Genomic DNA, 18,043 nt, shown 5'->3' with positions numbered 1-18,043 from the left:
GATTCACCACTCTCTGGCTAAGTAACTTCCTCCTCTATTCTGCTTCCGTGTCCTCTGGTCTTAGACACCCCCACCATAGGAAGTATTCTCTCCACACCCACTCTATCGAGGCCCTTCAACATTCAATGGGTTTCTCTGAGTTCACCCCTCATTCTTTTTTGTAATTCAAATTCTTCTTATTCTTATTTTACAAAGCAGCACAGCATATCACAGAGCAGATAGTGTACAGCATATTTACACAGCCATCCCATGAGAAGAAAACAAATAAAACTTAGAGACAGAAAGAAGTTCTAATTTAAGTTTAAATTAACATACAACCAAAATTGATCCCACGCGTCTTGCACTTTCCCCTCACTGTTAATTCTTCCCAACATGTGTTCATATAATGAAATCTTAATCATTTCTTCAGTCTATTCCTTCACAGTGGGACATCTGGGTTTTTTCCAGTTTTGCAATATAATTCTTGCAGCTGTGATGAGACCCACCTTTAAAATAGTAAATTGTCATTGTTTACATTAGGTATCATTGTCCTGTCACCCAGGAGACAAAACCGTGGGCACAAGGGCAGTGTGGAACCCGACCAACTCCCCAACAGATCAAGAATCCCTGGACGTAGACATCTTACTCATTTTAATTCTGGGCTTCTTCTTCTTATCCCATAGAAAATCACTGATAATTTTGTTGTATTGCTTGTAGATCAAATCTGATATGTTTAAAGGAAGCATCATAGAAAGATAGTTAAACTGAGATGCTATGACCATTTTAACTACACTGGCTTTACCCCTCATTCTTTTGAATTCTGTGTGGTGTGTGGCCAAGTGGCTAGGGCGTTGGACTAGCAATCTGAAGATTGTGGGTTCGAGCCTCGGCTGGGGCTGCATGAGTGTCCTTCAGCAAGGCACTTAACCAAACAATGCTCTAGTCTACCCAGCTGAGAATGGCAAAAGTGCTGGGGGTTAACCTCATGATAGACTGGCGTCCTGTGGAGTGGGGAATTTCGTACTCTCAGTCGCTTCACGCCACGGAAACCGGCATAAGCACCGGCCTGATGGGCCACAAGGCTCGGGACAGACTTTAATCTTTAATCTTTTAAATGCTCGTGAACGCAGGCCCAGAGCCATCAAACACTCTTCATCTGACAAGTCTTTCGATCCTGAAATCATTTCTGTGAACCTCCTTTGAACCCTCTCCAATGTCAGCCGCTCCTTTCTTAGATAAGGGGCCCAACTCAGCAAGTCTTGTTAAACATAATTCTGAACGTTTCAGCCTTGTCTCCCGCACTCTCACGTTGGGCTATTCCTCCTTATCTGTGTACCAGTGTCATTTCCTCTGTCAGATCCGTGCCATCAGGGAGACAAGCTTACAGTGATGGAGTTGTCCGTAAGCTACGATACTATAAGAGCGAGCGTTACTTCAATAAACTTCTGATTTACCAGCCTGTGGAACAGCTCTACCCCACAACTTTGTGAGGAGGAATTTGGAAGACTCACTGAAATAGGAATGCTGTGTCTGAATTTGGTGCCTTTTTTGATGACAGGGGGTTCTTTTTTGTACTTTCTCATACTCTTCCTTGGTCTGAGTGCAGTGGTAATGGTAAAACATATCAGCTTGAGGACATTTGAAAGTCTCCACATGACATGGGTGGTGACTCTGTAGTTATCTACTGGTCAGATTGGGTTGATTTGCAGTTTTCTTATCTGAGCTTTTTACAGCAGTCCACTTCATCTTTATTACTAAGACTAATGGTTGTTTTGTCATTTTCCAGATTATTAACTGAATTTAAATTCTTTCTGTGATTCAACAGGTTAATATCGTCCCTCACTATTGCAGACACCCCATCCTGCAATGATGGAGATACTATTCTTCCTGTTCATTTCTGCCAATCTCCCCCCAAAATTCTTCTGAATATTCACTTCCAGCCTTCAACACCTTGCACCTTATCTCCCTCAGAGAGGAAATCGGCAAACTAACCCAGTTTCACATCATGCCATTTATTTCTGTTTATGTCGTCAGCTCAGTATCTTGTCACAAGTGCTGCATGCTTCCAGATAAAGTGCTGTTATCTTATCACTTTTCGTTACTCTGTTTGTGCTGCACTGTTATATTTGTCCATTCCGCCATTTCCCAAAAGTCTATGGTTTTCGTTACCCCTGATTTTGCCCTGCATTATTGCCTTTTTTCCCCCTTTCTTCCTAACTGCCCCCTCACCTGAACCTCTGTCTTTTATTTCCATCTTAGCTTTCCTCCCTCCTGATCTCCCCTCAGGTTCCCAGAGTCCCGTCAGTCGGTTAAACTCTCTCCAGCATTCTCACACAGGGACATTGGTCCCGTCTCCATTGAGGTACAACCTGTCTGCCTGTCTGCCACCTCACCCAAAAATGTTCCAACTTCCATAAGTACCCATCACTGCACCCAAACCCCACAACTTTCAGCCGCGGCCCCATGTGGACTTACCTCTAGCTATATTCCCCAGCAGTACTCAGTACCAAACAATGGGTGCTGAGAAAGCTGGGTTCGAGAGACTCCTGCACTACCCGCTAAGTGACTCTCTTCTGCCTGACATGAACCCTCTGGTGTGCAGTACATTATTGAGCTGCAGGGTGACCATCTGTCTTGCTCTGAATCTGCTCCAGTTTGCCTACAGCCAGAACAGGTCAATAGCAGATGCTATTTCACTGGCACTTCTCTCAGCTCCAGGCCACCTGGGCAGTAGGAGATGCATGCATCGGGATGCTCTTCACTGACTTTTTTTTAATAGGCATCCGTTAGTCTCATAAGACCATGGGTTTGCACCTTGGAAGGTTTCCAGGGCGCAGGCCTGGGCAAGGTTGTATGGAAGACTGCAAGTCTCCCCTCTCCACGCCACCGATGTTGTCCAAGGGAAGGGCATTAGGATCCATACAGCTTGGCACTGGTGTCATTGCACTGGGGTGTGGTTAAGTGCCAAGGACACAACACACTGCCTCGGCCAAGGCTCAAACTAGCGAACTTCAGATCACTAGACGAACGCCTTAACCACTTGGCCACGCGCCAACACACTGACTACAGTTCACTATTCAACACTACCATCCACTCAATAGTCAACACTAAGCTCCAAGACCTTGGTCTTAATACTCCTTATGCAACTGGATCCTTGATTTCCTGACAGTATGGATTGACAACAACATCTCCTCCACACTCACCATCAGCACAGGTGCACCTTAAGGCCGTGTGCTTAGCCCCCTGCTCTACTCACTTTATACCTATGATCGTACGGTTAAGTTCAACTCCAATGCCATATTTAAGTTTGCTGACAACACCACAATTGCTAGCCGATTCAAAGCTAATGATTAATCAGCATATAGAAGGAAGATTGAAAATCTGGTTCAGTGGTATCACAACAACCTCTCGCTCAATATCAGCAAAACCAAAGAGCTGGTTATCGACTACGGGAGGAAGAAACCAAAGGTCTATGAGTCAGGCATCATTAGGAGATCAGAGGTGGAGAGGTCCAGTCATTTTAAATTCGTGGACATTATCATATCATATCTGTCTGGGACCATCACAAAGGCATGACAGTACCTCTATTTTCCTAGTGTGTGTAGATTTTGCACGCCACCAAAAACTTCAACAAACTTCTATTGATGCACAGTGGAGAGTATCCTGACAGGTTGCATCACAGCCTGGTAGGGAAACACCAGTGACCAGGAACAGAAAAGTCTCCTAAAAATGGTGAATACAGCCCAGTCAATCACAGGCAAATCCCTCCCCATTGAGTATGGTTACATGGAGTGTTGCCACAAGAAAGCAGCATCCATAATTAAAGACACCCACCATCCGAGCCATGCTCTCTTCTCACTTCTACTGTCTTTCAGGAGGTACAAAATCCCGAGGGCCCACACAACCAGGATCAGGAACAGTTATTACCCTATAACCATCCATCCACCAGGCTCCTACTGTGACTCCATTTCAAGAACTCTTTACAGCTCGTGTTCTCAGTATCTTTAATGTGTTTGCACAATTTGTTTTCCTTTGCACATTGGTTGCTTGTCCATATAGAGTTTTTCATAAATTCTATTGTTTTTCTTCATTTTCCTGTAAACACATGTAAGAAAATAAACCTCAAACTAGAATATGTTTAATATATATATATGTGTGTGTGTGTGTGTGTGTGTGTGTGTGTGTGTGTGTAGTGTGTATCTATCTAGCTATATATATAGGGAGAGGGAGAGAGAGAGAGATACACACATACATATATATAGGGACACACACACACTGATAATAAGTTAAACTTAAAACTTTTCTGTGCATCTTAAGGCTAGAACTGGGGTGCATGCTGATTATTGCACAATGATCAATTCTGTTCACATCCAAAGCAAATTGTGCAACTCCTACCTGCATGCAGCAGGACCTAGACAATCAGGGGCTGATAAGTGGTTGGTAATATTTGTGTCACAAAAGTGCCGGACAGTGACAATCTCTAATAAGAGACAGTCTAACAAATGACTCTTGCATTACCATCACTGTGTCGCTAACCATCAATAATTTAATGGTGGCCATTGAGCAGAAACTCAACTGACCCAGCCATAGAAATACAGGAGCACGTGAGAGGCTGGTTACTCGGTGCCAAGTGACTCACTCCATGACATCACAAAGCCTTTCTACAAAATGCAAGTCAGGACTGTGTTGAAATATTTTGCTTGAACTCACTGCATTAATTAATCCTAAGAAAATTCTACATCATTTAGGACCAAGTAATCCTCTAGATCGGTGCCTCTCTATTCATCCCCTTCACCACCAGCACCCCAGGGGTGCAGGGTGTACAACCTACAAACTGTTACTCTGCCAAGTTACTCAACAGCACCTCCCAAACACCCTGAACTCGATCACCAAGAAGGACAGTTACAGAGGAGTATTTGCATGTTGCCTCCCAACTCTAACTCCTGGATCTCCCTCCCCATCCGCACCAAGAGAACATCTTCACCAGAAGGAGAACAGCTCACTGACAGCTTCTCAGTTGTGGCCAGGAATGAGAAATAGATGTTGGTCTTGCCAGTGATGGCCAGATCCGTGAGAGCAAACAGAGTCATTTTGTTATATCATTATACAGCAAACAGGGCTGGTGCCCCAATTGTTCCATGCTGACCAATGTCTATCCCAGCTAGTCCCATTTGCCTATATCTGGTCCATATCCATCTAAACCTTTCCTATCCAAATTCCTTTCAAACATTCTAATTTTACCCACCTTTACCGCTTCCTCTGGCAGCTTATTCCACGTACCCACCCACTCTGTCTGAAAAGCTTGCCTCTCGGATCACTTTTAAACTTTCCCCCTCTCTCATTAAAACTATGCTCTCGAGTTTCAGCATCCCCTACTCCGTGAAAAAAACTGTGGCCATCCTTGTGATGATATAAGCCTCTGAAAGGTCGTTCCCTCAGCTTCCATTTCTCCAGGGAAAACAATCCCAGCGTATTCAGTCCATCCTTATCACTCAAACCCTCCAGTCCCTGGAGCATCCTTGTCAATCTGTTCTGTGCCCTAGACAGCAGCAGTGAAGTAGCAATTCAGGCAGAAGAGAGAGAGATCCTGACAATGAGAGGTTTGCACACTGAGAGATTCAGACATTGAGAGGTGGGGACTGGACTGAGGCTGAGAAATGTAGATGGAAGTTGGGGACCCTGAACAGAGACATTCAAACTGCCAGAGTTCACGCAGAGAGTGCGAGGTTTGGGCAACGAGAGTTTCAGTAAGTGAGAATCTTGAATAGAAAAGTATCAGACAGAGGTTTGAACAGAGAGTTTCTGACAGAGGTAGATTTGTCCGGTGAAAACGTGATTCAGACATTCAGCATCACATCACAGTCCAGTCATTTCTTCCACTCAGTCCGTCTCCATGGTGCATTGCTCAGATGGTCAAGGCGGTCTTCCATCTGGCTCATTCCCTTTACTCTCTTCTACCTTCTGGGGGAAGGTACGGGGGCCTGAAATCCCAGATGTGCAGAGCAGCCTCCTCCCCATTGCTATCAGACTTCAGAACCATTTACCCCCTTCCACAGTGGTGCTGCGGTGCTCTCAGACTGTTAACTCTACCCGTCTCGCTTACCCTACTCTCGTCACCTCAGACTGCGGTACAATCTCTGCGCTTTCGCGCCGGTCGCTGTATTTATTGTACCGTACTCCGTGAACTGTTGAGGTTATGAGCTTCATACGAACAAGGAATTTCATCGCGCTCTGGTGTACGTGACAATGAACTAACCTGAACTTGAGCGACACGGACCGCGAGATTCTTTTCCACTGAGGTATTCAAACAGGTGTGAGAAAGTTATACCGACGGGCGAGTCAGCGGTGACACTGGGCAGTGAGATTCGGAACGCGGGAGATCCCGAGAGTGAGGTGAGAAATGACAAGGGCGAGGAATTTAACCCGGGTGAGAGTAGTGAGTGGAAGAGACTCCCAGTGACAGATTCCAACACTGAGCCATTCACACTCAGAGACAACCCCCTGGCAGTGACCGAGAGATTCCCGCACAGATATACGGGCAGCGGGGAACGCAAACGCTGGAAGTCTCGGGCAGATCGAGATTCCAACAGGTAGATCTTGGCACAGAGCAAAGCACCTGGACGCCGATACATTCACCTCGGAATGAGACAAACTCTTTCCGAAATCCTGCAGCTCCTTAGCTCATTCTGGGACAGTGGGTACACAGCAGAGGGCGGCTGCTGGAATCTGGAACAACTTAAAAAGCGGTGAATGAACTCAGCCGGCCAGGCAGCGTCTATGGAGGGAATAGGATAGTCCACGTTTCGGGTCGAGACTCTTCATCTGGACTATCCGCTTCTCTGCCTGACTCGTTGAGTTCCAGTTGTGTATTGATTGAAAAGGCAGTGTTGGGATGGTGCGAAGGCGGACTCACCCTGTGCACCTTTTATAAATTTGCGCATGGTTGAGGTTTTGCTGGATGTCCATCTACCCCGCGGTATTAAATGCCCAACGCTTTCGCCACGCACCGCATGCCTGCGCGCATACTTCCACTGTTTAAATGCTTCTGTTAGGTTGGCAGTGTTTAGCGGAAGCAGCGATGAATGAACTCGGAGCAGTTTGCCTGTCAGTGTCACTTTAAACAGGCGGGACTGGCTCGGTGAGGTGGGACCGACCAATCGGTTGCCGGCAGCCCGGTGCTTAAAGGCTGCTCGCCATCAACGGCCCCGAGTGCTCGCTGCTGCTCACGGGGTCTTGGCGCATCGTGCGGCGGAAGCAAGGGGTGGAACGGCAAGGACCGTGTGTTTCATGGCTTCAAACGGCGTGATGGACAACGGAGAGGGAGGCAGAGAGCAGCAGCCGAAGCCGGCCAAAAACGTGCGAGTGAAGTACACTAAGGTGTGTGAGAACAATCCAACGAACAGGTTGCTGGAGGGCTGGTGGGTTTGGTGAGTGGCGTGGCTGGGAGTCCGACAGCTTCCAAGCGGGTCCGATCCAGTGTAAACACAAGTACGGGGCAGATCCTCTGTGGTCCGAATCCGGTTGAATTGTATGATAGCGTGGCATCACGTTAATCTGGATCAGTGTAGGGAGCATAGGCAAAGAGTTAGACTGATCCGGATTCAGAGTGAACAGAAACAGGGACAGATTCGGGAGGGCGCTGCCTTGTCTCTGATTATAGGATCAACCGAAATAAGAACTGAACCGCGGTGGAAAGATTCCTAAAGCAGGTAGGGACGCTTTGGAGAAGGTCGCTAGTGCGGAGGGTTACCACTAATGGGGAGGGGGGCAGATAAGATGCGAACAGACGAGATCTGCTCCAGATTGAGTGGGAACCGATACCCGCGGATGTGAGGAGGTGCACGGTGACCCGGAGTTCAGTGCAAGCGCTTCTGGGAGCGGGCAGGGAACGGTCTTGAACAGGTTCACCTTGATCCAAAGTCGGTGCAAACCGTTATAGAAAGCAAGCGGGATCTTAATCTAGTCTCAGCAGAGATAGAAGGGTCGGAAGAGAACTGGCAGGCCCGTTCTGTTCGGTTTCCCGTGAGCAGCTGTGGGAACCGATGCGTTTGGAGAGTTTCAGCTCGATGCGCTTGTGTCGCGAACAGCGACGGCAGCTTTAGGCAACTTCGAGTTCATTGACATGCGCACAAGTACCGTAAGACGCAGGTGTGATGAAAATTAGCCTTCAGCAGCATAAAATATACACGATGCCTAAATTGTACCGCATAGAAAAAAATATTTTTTGCACTGAAGTATTGTTTCACACGATTAGAGACGTGCCAATAGTGAGGCAGTGCAAGCGGTGGCCTGCAGTGTTACATTGCTGAGAAAGGATCAGTTCAAGAACCCAACAGTTGTCGAAAAGTAGCCCAAAGTAAATTTAACAAAGTACATACTGTATATGTCGCGATGTATTACCCTGAGATTAATTTTCTTGCGGGCTTTCACAGTAAGTGCAAAGACACACAGCAGAATCAATGACAAACTGCACACAGAACAAAGATGGGCCAACAACGAAAGTCCAAAAGCTGTTCCCGAACCAGGCGGTTTTGGGCTTCAGGCTTCAGTACCTCCTGCCCGACCGAGGCAACGAGAAGAGGGCATGGTCTAGATGTTGGAGACCTTTGGTAGATGCTGCTTGCACGAGGCAATATCTCGAGTAGATGCTGTCCGTGGTGGGGAGCGCTGTGCCTATGATCACTTATGCTCCGTGTCCAAAATTGTCTGTAGCCCATTACACTCGTGTGCATTGGAATCGCGCACAATGATGCAACCAGTCAGTCCACCGTCTGTAGTTCATTATTGGAAGCTTGTTAAGAGTACTTGGTGACTTATCTAGATTCAGCGCAAATAGTATTGTGATGGCACAAGAGATCGGGAAAGTTCCTGTGATCCGACTTCACTGGGAACTGAGCAGGAACTCGGGTAACCTTCCAAAGGAAGAATGTGGCTGCGGTGGAGAGGACATTTACTGGGACGCTGCCTAGGATGAAATGTTTCAAGTATGACGAAACATTGGGCTTTTACTGCTTGGAGGAGAGGTGGATCTAATAGAGGGATACAGAATTGTGAAAGGCATTGAAAAGATAGATAGTAAAAAAAATTTCCACAGAGCAGAGTTGCATAACATTAGTAGACACAAAACATGGGAGCAGAATTAAGCCGCCCAGCCCTTCGAGGGGAATTAAGGGTTATGGGGAAAAGGCAGGTAGGTGGAGATTAGGCCGTGGTCAGATCAGCCATGATCTTATAGAATGGCGGAGCAGCTTCGGTGGGCCAGATGGCCGACTCCTGCTTCTGTTTCTAACGTTCTTATGTTCTTATGGAGTCTGCTCCACCATTCTATCATGGCTGAGTTATTACCCCTCTCAATCCCATTCTCCTGCCTTCTCCCTGTGACCTTTGACACCCTGACTAACCAAGAACCTATCAACCCCCGCTTTAAATATACTCAATGACTTGGCCTCCACTGTCCCCTGTGGCAACAAATTCCTCAGATTCACCACCCTCTGGCTAAAGAAGTTCCTCCTCATCTCTGTTCTAAATGGATGTCCCTCTATTCCAAGGTTGTGCCCTCTGGCCCTAGACTCACCCACAATAGGAACCATCTTCTCCACACCCACGCTGTCTAGGCCTTTCAATATTCGATGAGTTTCAATGAGATCCCCCTTCATTCTTCTAAACACAAGAGAGTACAGGCCCAGGGATATCAAACATTAACTCTTTCATTCCTGGAATCATTTTCATGAACCTCTCCTAGACCATCTCCAATGCCAGCATATCTTTTCATAGGTAAGGGGCCCAAAATGCTCACAATACTCCAAGTGCAGTCAGACCACTGCCTTATAAAGCCTCAGCATCACGTCCTTGCTCTTGTATTCTAATTCATTTGAACTGAATGCTAACATTGCATTTGCATTGACTCAACCTTCAAGGTAACCTTTAGGGAATCCTGCACAAGGACTCCCAAGGTGTTCTGCAAATCTGATTTTCAAATTTTCTCCTTGTTTATAAAATAGTCTACCCCTTTATTCCTTCTACCAAAGAGCATGACCATACACTTCCTTACACAATACTCCATCTGCCACTTCATTGTCCATTTTCCCAATCTGACCAAGTCCTTCTTTAGACTCCCTGCTTCCTCAACACTACCTGGCCCTCTGCCTATCTTTCTATCCTGTGCAAACTTGGCCACAAAGCCATCAATTCTGTCATCCAGCTCCCCTTAAGGAAACCATGCTGACTTTGTGCCTCCAAGTACCTTGAAACCTCATCCATAATAATTAGACTCTAACATCTTCCCAACCACCGACGGCAGGCTAACTGTCCTATAATTTCCTTTCTTCTGACTCCCTCCTTTCTTAAAGAGTGGAGTGCTATTTGCAATTTCCCAGTAATTCCAAAACCATTCCAAAACCTAGTGATTCTTGAAAGATCCTTACTAATGCCTCCACAATCCCTTCCAGAACCCTGGAATGTAGTACATCTGGTCCAAGTGATAGTACATCTGCCAGGATAATCAAGGACACGACCCAGCCAGTCAACAGACTTTTTGTCCCTCTTCCCTCTGGGAGAAGGTTCAGGAGCTTGAAGACTCGTACAGCCAGATTTGGGAACAGCTTGCTGAACAGATCCTGACCCAGATCTGTGCCGTACCCTACAAATATCCGGACCTGCCTCTCGGTTTTTTTGCACTACCTTTTCTATTTTCTATTTATTATTTATAATTTAAATATTTAATATTTACTAATTTTAACTATTTTTAATATTTTTAATATTTAGTATTTGTAATCCAGGGAGTGTGAAGCACAGAATCAAATATTGCTGTGATGATTGTATGTTCTAGGACCTATTGTTTGGCGACAATAAAGTAAAGTAAAGTGACTTATCTACCTTCAGACCTTACAGCTTCCCAAGCACCTTCTCCTTAACAATAGTAACTACACTCATTTCTGCCCCCAACACTTTCGAGTTTCTGGCATGCTGTTAGTGTCTTTCACAAGTGAAGGCTGACACAAAATACATATTAAGTTCACCTGCCATTTCTTTGTCCTCCATTGCTACCCCTCCAGCATTATTCTCCAATGGACAATATCCACTCTCCCCTCTCATTTACTCTTCATACAGTATATCTTAAAAAACTTTTGGTGTCCTCTTTGATATTTTTGTCTAGCTTGCCTTCATATTTCACCTTTTCTCTCCTTATGATTTTTTAGTTGCCTTTTGTTAGTGTGTAAAAGCTTCCCAATCCTCTAACTTTCCACTGATTTTTGCTATATTATATGCCCTGTCTTTTGCTTTTATGCTATCTTTGACTTCCTTTGTCACTCATGGTTGCCTCAACTCCCTTTAGAATGTGTCTTCATCTTTGGGATATTTCAATCCTGTGCTTTCTGAATTGCTCCCAGGAGTTCCTGCATTGCTGTTCTGCTGTCCTCCCTGACAGTGTCCCCTTCCAACCAACTTTGGCCAGTTCCTCTCTCGTGCCTCTGTAATTCCCTTTACTCTACTGTAGTACTGATACTCTGACCTTATCTTCTCCCTCTCAAACTGCAGGGTGAATCCTGTCATATTATAGTCACCGCCTCTCAAGGATTCTTTTACCTTAAGCTCTCTAATCACTTCTGTTTCATTACACAACACCCGATCCAGAATTGTGTTTTCCCCTCGTGGGGTCAACCAAAAGCTGCTCTAAGAACCATCCCATCGACATTTTTCAAATTCTCTCTTGGCATCCAGCACCAACCTGATTTTTCCAGTCTACCTGTATATTGAAATCCCTGTTGACTATCGTAACATTGCCCATATTATATGCCTTTTCTGTTTCCCATTGAAATTTCTATCCCCCATCCTGGCTACTGTTTGAGGGCCTGTACATTACTCCCATAAGGGTTTATTTACACTTGCAGTTTCTTAACTCTGTCCACAACGATTCTACATCTTCCGATCCAAACCACCTCGTTCTAAGGAGTTGATTTAATTTTTTACTCAGAGAGCCACCCCACCCCCTATGCCTACATTCATGTCTTTTGGATGCAATGTGTGTCTTTGAATGTTAAGCTCTCAACTATGATTTTCTTTCAGCTAGGGCACAGTGATACTCACAACGCCATTCCTGCCAAACTCTAACTGCATTACAAGATCATCTAACTTGTTCTGTATATTGAGTGCATTCAAATATAACACCTTAAGTGCTGTATTCATCACCCTTTTCAATTTTGCCCCCATGTTACATTTCAGCTCACCCCACTGACTGCAGTTTTGCCTTATGACCTGCCTACCCATCTCACTATTTGTCTACCAACTGCCCCATCTTCAGTCCCATCATTCCAGATCCCATTCCCCTGCCAACTTAGTTTAAACCCTCCCCAGCCACTCGAGCAGACCTGCCCGCAAGGATATTGGCTCTCCCCTGCCCCCTCGGGTTCAGGTGTAAGCCGTCCTTTTTGTACAAGTCATAAGTTACCCAGAAGAGATCCTAATGATCCAGAAATCTGAAACCCTGCCCCCTGCACCACTACTTCATCTGTACTGTCATCTTGTTCTTGCCCGCACTAGCACGTGGCACTGGGAGTAATCCAGATATTACTACTTCTGAGGGCTTGTTCATCAGCCTGCTCCCTACATTCACTGCGCAGGACCTCTTCTCCCCTTTCTATCTACGTAATTGGTACCATTGTGCACCATGACCTCTGACAGCTCAGCTTGCTGCTTTGACAATCTTCTGCAGCTGCCCTGAGGCCTCCTGGACCCCAGCACCTGGGAGGTAACAGAACATCCGGTCTTCTCTTTCGCGGACGTGGAATCTCCTGGCCATTCCCCTAACTACCGAGCCTCTTATCACAACAGCTCTGCCTGACTTTACCCCTCCCTGCTAACCTCAGAGCCACTGGCTTGGCTGCTGCTGCTGTGCCTTGAGAGGTCACATACCATCCCCCTCTCCCCCGGGCTGAGGGTAAGTGGCTAAAGATCCGAGCAAGAATATTTTTCTCCAAGTGCTGTTGGAATCAGAACACACTATCTCAGAGGGTGATGGAGGCTCACTGAGACTCTCACAACAAGGGGAAGAAAATTATTGGTTAGGTGCTGGTTAATGGGATTACTATGGATGGGTGTGTGACAGTCAGCATGGACAAGGGAGGGTGAAGGACCTGTTTCTGTGCTGTGTGATTCATTGTAAGGCAGGAGTCAAACAGGCTCACACTAATACAGAATCAGTGAAAGCTCTCAGAGCAACTGGAAAACAAACGCGGCCATATTGATTGTGGGATAGATTCAGCGTGTACAATTAAAGGAACAGATTAGGACGAATTGGGGCATTTTCATTTTGAACCACATCCGAAGAAAAGTACAACTAAAATTGATGGGAACAGACCTGACAGCGTGAGAGAGGAGAATCGGGCAGTTCCGCTATGGTAGGACTCACTGTGGCAGTGGCCGGATGTGATGGGACACGTTCGAGCCGGTTCACTGTGACTGGATTCTATGCAAGCACTAATTGGAACTAACCAGAATTGAACAGATCCGTGTTTTGAGAGATTAGGTTTGGAATGGAGCACTGTGGTCTGGATTCAGTATGAAATATGAAAATAATTCTAATAACTACCACTTGCCCTGAAGAAGGGTCTTGGCCCGAAACGTCGGCTGCTTATAATTTCCATAGGTGCCGCCTGACCTCCAGCATTTTGTGTGTGTTACTCTGGAATTCCAGCATCCGCAGGAGCTTTTGTGTTTATAATAACCACCTCACAGACTATCCTCTATCTGCCCCATCAGGCATCTCCTTCCCAATCCAGGTGAGTCAAAGGCTCTTGCATTGGTCTCATCTGTGACTTCTGAACCAACAGAATCAGAGTGGAGGCAAGTCACGTCAAATGGACAAGATCTGATCTGGATTCATTCATTGTGATTCACATTATGCAAGTGAGCCATAATAGAAACGTACTTGGATAGACTCAATGACGCAAGCACATTGGGAGAGAGATGGGTTTAAACAAAGGGTTCCCAGCCTGGGATCCACATTCCACTCAGTTAATGGTAATGTCCGTAGTATAAAAAAAGGTTGGAAACCCCTAATTTAGAGGAACTATTGAGAAGTGGGAAGGTGTAACATGATCCAGACTCACTGTAGACAGTAAAAGAACAGACAAATTTGTTCTGATCCAGATTCAGTAATAAACTGGATGAAGAGTACATGGGGACAGATATGGCAGAATGTCTGATCAGGATTTAGTGGGGATGATTAGGAATTGCTGAGAACAGGTTTGGATGGAATCACTGTGACTGAAGACAATATACACTGCAGATGCTAGAATCTAGAACAAGAACACAATACTGGAAGAGCTCAGTGGGTCAGGCAAAATACGTAAGGACTTATGCAGGGGTCTTGATCCCAAACATCGACATATCTTCTGCCTGTTTTTCTGACCATTGAGTTCTTTACAGACAGGTAAAGGAGAAGATCAGAGTCTGGGACAGGTTCTCATTGATCTTGTTCAGTGTAAGCAGTAACAGGAATAGATGAGAACTGGACAGATCCATTATGTTCCTAACTCTCCATGAGCAGTAATAGAGGCAGGTGCAGACCCATTTGGACAGGATTACATTCCAAGGTTTATATTCTATCTCCTACCCAAGATCCACAAACTTGACTGTCCTCATGGGCCTATTATCTCTGTCTGCTCCTGCCTCACAGAACTCACATCCTTGTATCTCAATTCCACTTTATCCCCCTTGGTTCAGTCCCTTCCTCATCTACATCTGTGACACCTCCATTGCCCTCCATCTCCTTGGTAACTTCTATTTCCTGGCCCTGACCACCTCATTTTCACCATAGGTTTTCAGTCACTATACAATAGACAATAAGTACAGGAGTAGGCCATTCGGCCCTTCAAGCCAGCACCTCCATTCACTGTGATCATGGCTGATCATCCACAATCAGTATCCAGTTCCTGCCTTATCCCCATAACCTTTGATTCCGCTATCTTTAAGAGCTCTAGCCATCTCTTTCTTGAAAGCATCCAGAGAATTGGCTTCCACTGCCTTCTGGGGCAGAGCATTCCATATATCCACCACTCTCTGGGTGAAAAAGTTTTTCCTCAACTCCGTTCTAAATGGCCTACCCTTTATTCTTAAAGTGTGGCCTCTGGTTCTGGACTCACCCATCAGCAGGAACATGCTTCCTGCCTGCAGTGTGTCCAATCCCTTAATAATCTTATATGTTTCAATCAGGTCCCCTCTCAGCCTTCTAAATTCCAGAGTATACAAGCCCAGTCACTCCAATCTTTTGACATATGACAGTCCCACTATCCCGGGAATTAACCTTGTGAAGCTACGCTGCACTCCCTCAATAGCAAGAATGTCCTTCCTCAAATTTGGAGACCAAAACTGCACACAGTACTCCAGGTGTGGTCTCACCAGGGCCCTGTACAGCTGCAGAAGGACCTCTTTGCTCTTATACTCAATTCCCCTTGTTATGAAGGCCAGCATGCTATTAGCTTTCTTCACAGCCTGCTGTACTTGCATGCTTGCTTTCAGTGACTGATGCACAAGAACACCTAGATCTCGTTGTGCTTCCCCTTTTCCTAACTTGACTCCATTTAGATAATAATCTGCCTTCCCGTTCTTACCACCAAAGTGGATAACCTCACATTTATCCACATTAAACTGCATCTGCCATGCATCTGCCCACTCACCCAACCTGTCCAATTCACCCTGCATTCTCATAACATCCTCCTCACATTTCACACTGCCACCCAGCTTTGTGTCATCGGCAAATTTGCTAATGTTACTTCTAATTCCCTCATCTAAATCATTAATATATATTGTAAACAGCTGCGGTCCCAGCACTGAACCCTGCGGTACCCCACTGGTCACCGCCTGCCATTCCGAAAGGGACCCATTAATTGCTACTGTTAATTGGTCCTGACGAAGGGTCTCGGCCTGAAACGTCGACTGCGCCTCTTCCTATAGATGCTGCTTGGCCTGCTGCATTCACCAGCAACTTTGATGTGTGTTGCATTAATTGCTACTCTTTGTTTTCTGTCAGCCAGCCAATTTTCAATCCATGTCAGTACTCTGCCTCCAATACCATGTGCCCTAATTTTGCCCACTAATCTCCTATGTGGGACTTTATCAAAGGCTTTCTGAAAGTCCAGGTACACTACATTTACTGGCTCTCCCTTGTCCATTTTCATAGTTACATCCTCAAAAAATTCCAGAACATTAGTCAAGCATTTCCCCTTCATAAATCCATGCTGACTCGGACCAATCCTGTTACTACCATCCAGATGTGTCGTAATTTCGTATTTATAATTGACTCTAGCATCTTTCCCACCACCGACATCAGGCTAACCGGTCTATAATTCCCTGTTTTCTCTCTTCTTCCCTTCTTGAAGAGAGGGACAACATTAGCCACCCTCCAATCCACAGGAACTGATCCTGAATCTATCGAACATTGGAAAATGATTACCAATGCGTCCACGATTTCTAAAGCCACCTCTGTAATTACCCTGGGATGCAGACCATCAGGTCCCGGGGACTTATCAGCCTTCAGTCCCAACAGTCTATCCAACACCATTTCCTGCCTAATATAAATTTCCTTCAGTTCATCCATTACCCTGGGTCCTTTGACCACTATTATATCTGGGAGATTGTTTACACTTCTATCCCCCATCAAAATGGCCTTGAGGCTCTCCATTTCTTTCTTGACAAAAGAACCAACACAATCCCCTCCACACCACTCTCCTCCATCTGGCAGAACTGGTCCTCACCTTCAAAATCTTGTTTCTGTCTGCTCCTCCCACTTCCTCCAACCCAAGAGGTAGCCATGCCCACCCGCATGGCTCCAGTGTTGGGCTCCCATGGCCTGTCTCTTCATTAGCTATGTAGAACAGTTCATGTTTGAAGCCTTCCCAGTAATACTCATCAACTTTTCCTCCACTACATTGATGACAGCATTGGTGCTGCTTCATGCATCTATGCTGAGCTCATCAATTTCATCAACTTTGCCTCCGACTACCTCCCCGCCCTCAAATCTACCTGGCCCATTTCTGACACCTCCCTCCCCTTTCTTGATCCCTCTGTCTCCTTCTCTGGAGGCAAACTGTCAGCTGACATCTTTTATAAACATACTGATTCCCACGATTATCTTGACAGACTTCTTCCCACACCTCTTCTCCTGTAAAAATGCTATTCCCCTTTCTCACTTCCTTCATTTTTGCCATATGTTCCCAGGATGAGGCTTTCCATTCCAGAACCTCAGAGATGTCCTCCTTCTTCAGAAAAACAGGGTTTCCCACCTTCCACAATTGAAGCTGTCTTCACCTGCATCTCCTCGATTTCTTGAACATCTGTGTTCACTCCATTTTCATGCTGCCTTACCAGGGATAGAGTCCCTTTTGTCCTTACCTACCACCCTATCAGTCTCCACATTCCAACACATCATCCTCCACAGCTTCCACCACCTCCAAAGGGATCCTCCCACCAAAACATACCTTTACCTCTGAACCTCTCTCTGTTTCCTTCAGAGATTGCTTCCTCCACGATTCCCTTGCCCATTCATCCCTCCCCACTAATTTGCCTCCACGCACTAATCTCTGCAAGTGACCCAAGTTCTACACCTGCCCAAACATCTCCTAACCTCACCTCCATTCAAGGGCCCAAGCAGTCCTTTCAGGTGAGGCAGCACTTCACCTGCAAATCTGCTGGGGCCGTCTATTGTGTCAGGTGCTTCTCTACATTGGTGAGACCCGTCGTAAATTGGGGGACGCCTTCGTCGAGCACCTCTGTTCTATCCACCAAAAGCGGGACTTCCCAGTGGCCAAACATTTTAATTCCGATTCCCATTCCAACATGTCAGGCCACGGCCTCTTCTTGTGCCAAGATGAGACCACCCTCAGGGTGGAAGAGCAACACCTTGTATTCTGTCTGTGTAACCTCCAACCTGATGGCATGAATTTCGATTTCTCCTTCAGGTTAAAAAAAAAATTCCCCCATCCCTCTTCCTCTATTCCCCATTTTGACCTTTTTATCTCTTCTCACTTGCCTATCACATCCCCTGGATCCCCTCCTCCTTCCCTTT

At 46.0% G+C, this 18,043-nt stretch overlaps 1 protein-coding gene and 1 long non-coding RNA gene across 2 annotated transcripts in view; one reads left to right on the top strand and one right to left on the bottom strand.

Annotated features, from left to right (window-relative positions):
- Positions 1 to 6,272, bottom strand: part of LOC134355965 (uncharacterized) — an 86,299-nt gene extending 80,027 nt beyond the window's left edge. Inside the window, exon 1 of the long non-coding RNA XR_010020235.1 lies at positions 6,236 to 6,272. This is a non-coding gene — a long non-coding RNA (uncharacterized LOC134355965). The remainder of the gene's footprint in view (positions 1 to 6,235) is intronic.
- Positions 6,273 to 7,150: 878 nt separating this feature from the next.
- The window catches only part of aldh1a3 (aldehyde dehydrogenase 1 family, member A3), a 127,176-nt gene continuing 116,283 nt past the window's right edge, over positions 7,151 to 18,043 (top strand). The window contains exon 1 of the mRNA XM_063066521.1: positions 7,151 to 7,356. Coding sequence (XP_062922591.1) covers positions 7,267 to 7,356 — 90 coding nt within the window. The 5' untranslated portion in view covers positions 7,151 to 7,266. The remainder of the gene's footprint in view (positions 7,357 to 18,043) is intronic.

This window comes from Mobula hypostoma, chromosome 13 (genome assembly GCF_963921235.1).
Source record: "Mobula hypostoma chromosome 13, sMobHyp1.1, whole genome shotgun sequence".
Classification (NCBI taxonomy): Eukaryota; Metazoa; Chordata; class Chondrichthyes; order Myliobatiformes; family Myliobatidae; genus Mobula; species Mobula hypostoma.
This window is presented reverse-complemented; position numbering and strand designations above follow the sequence as displayed.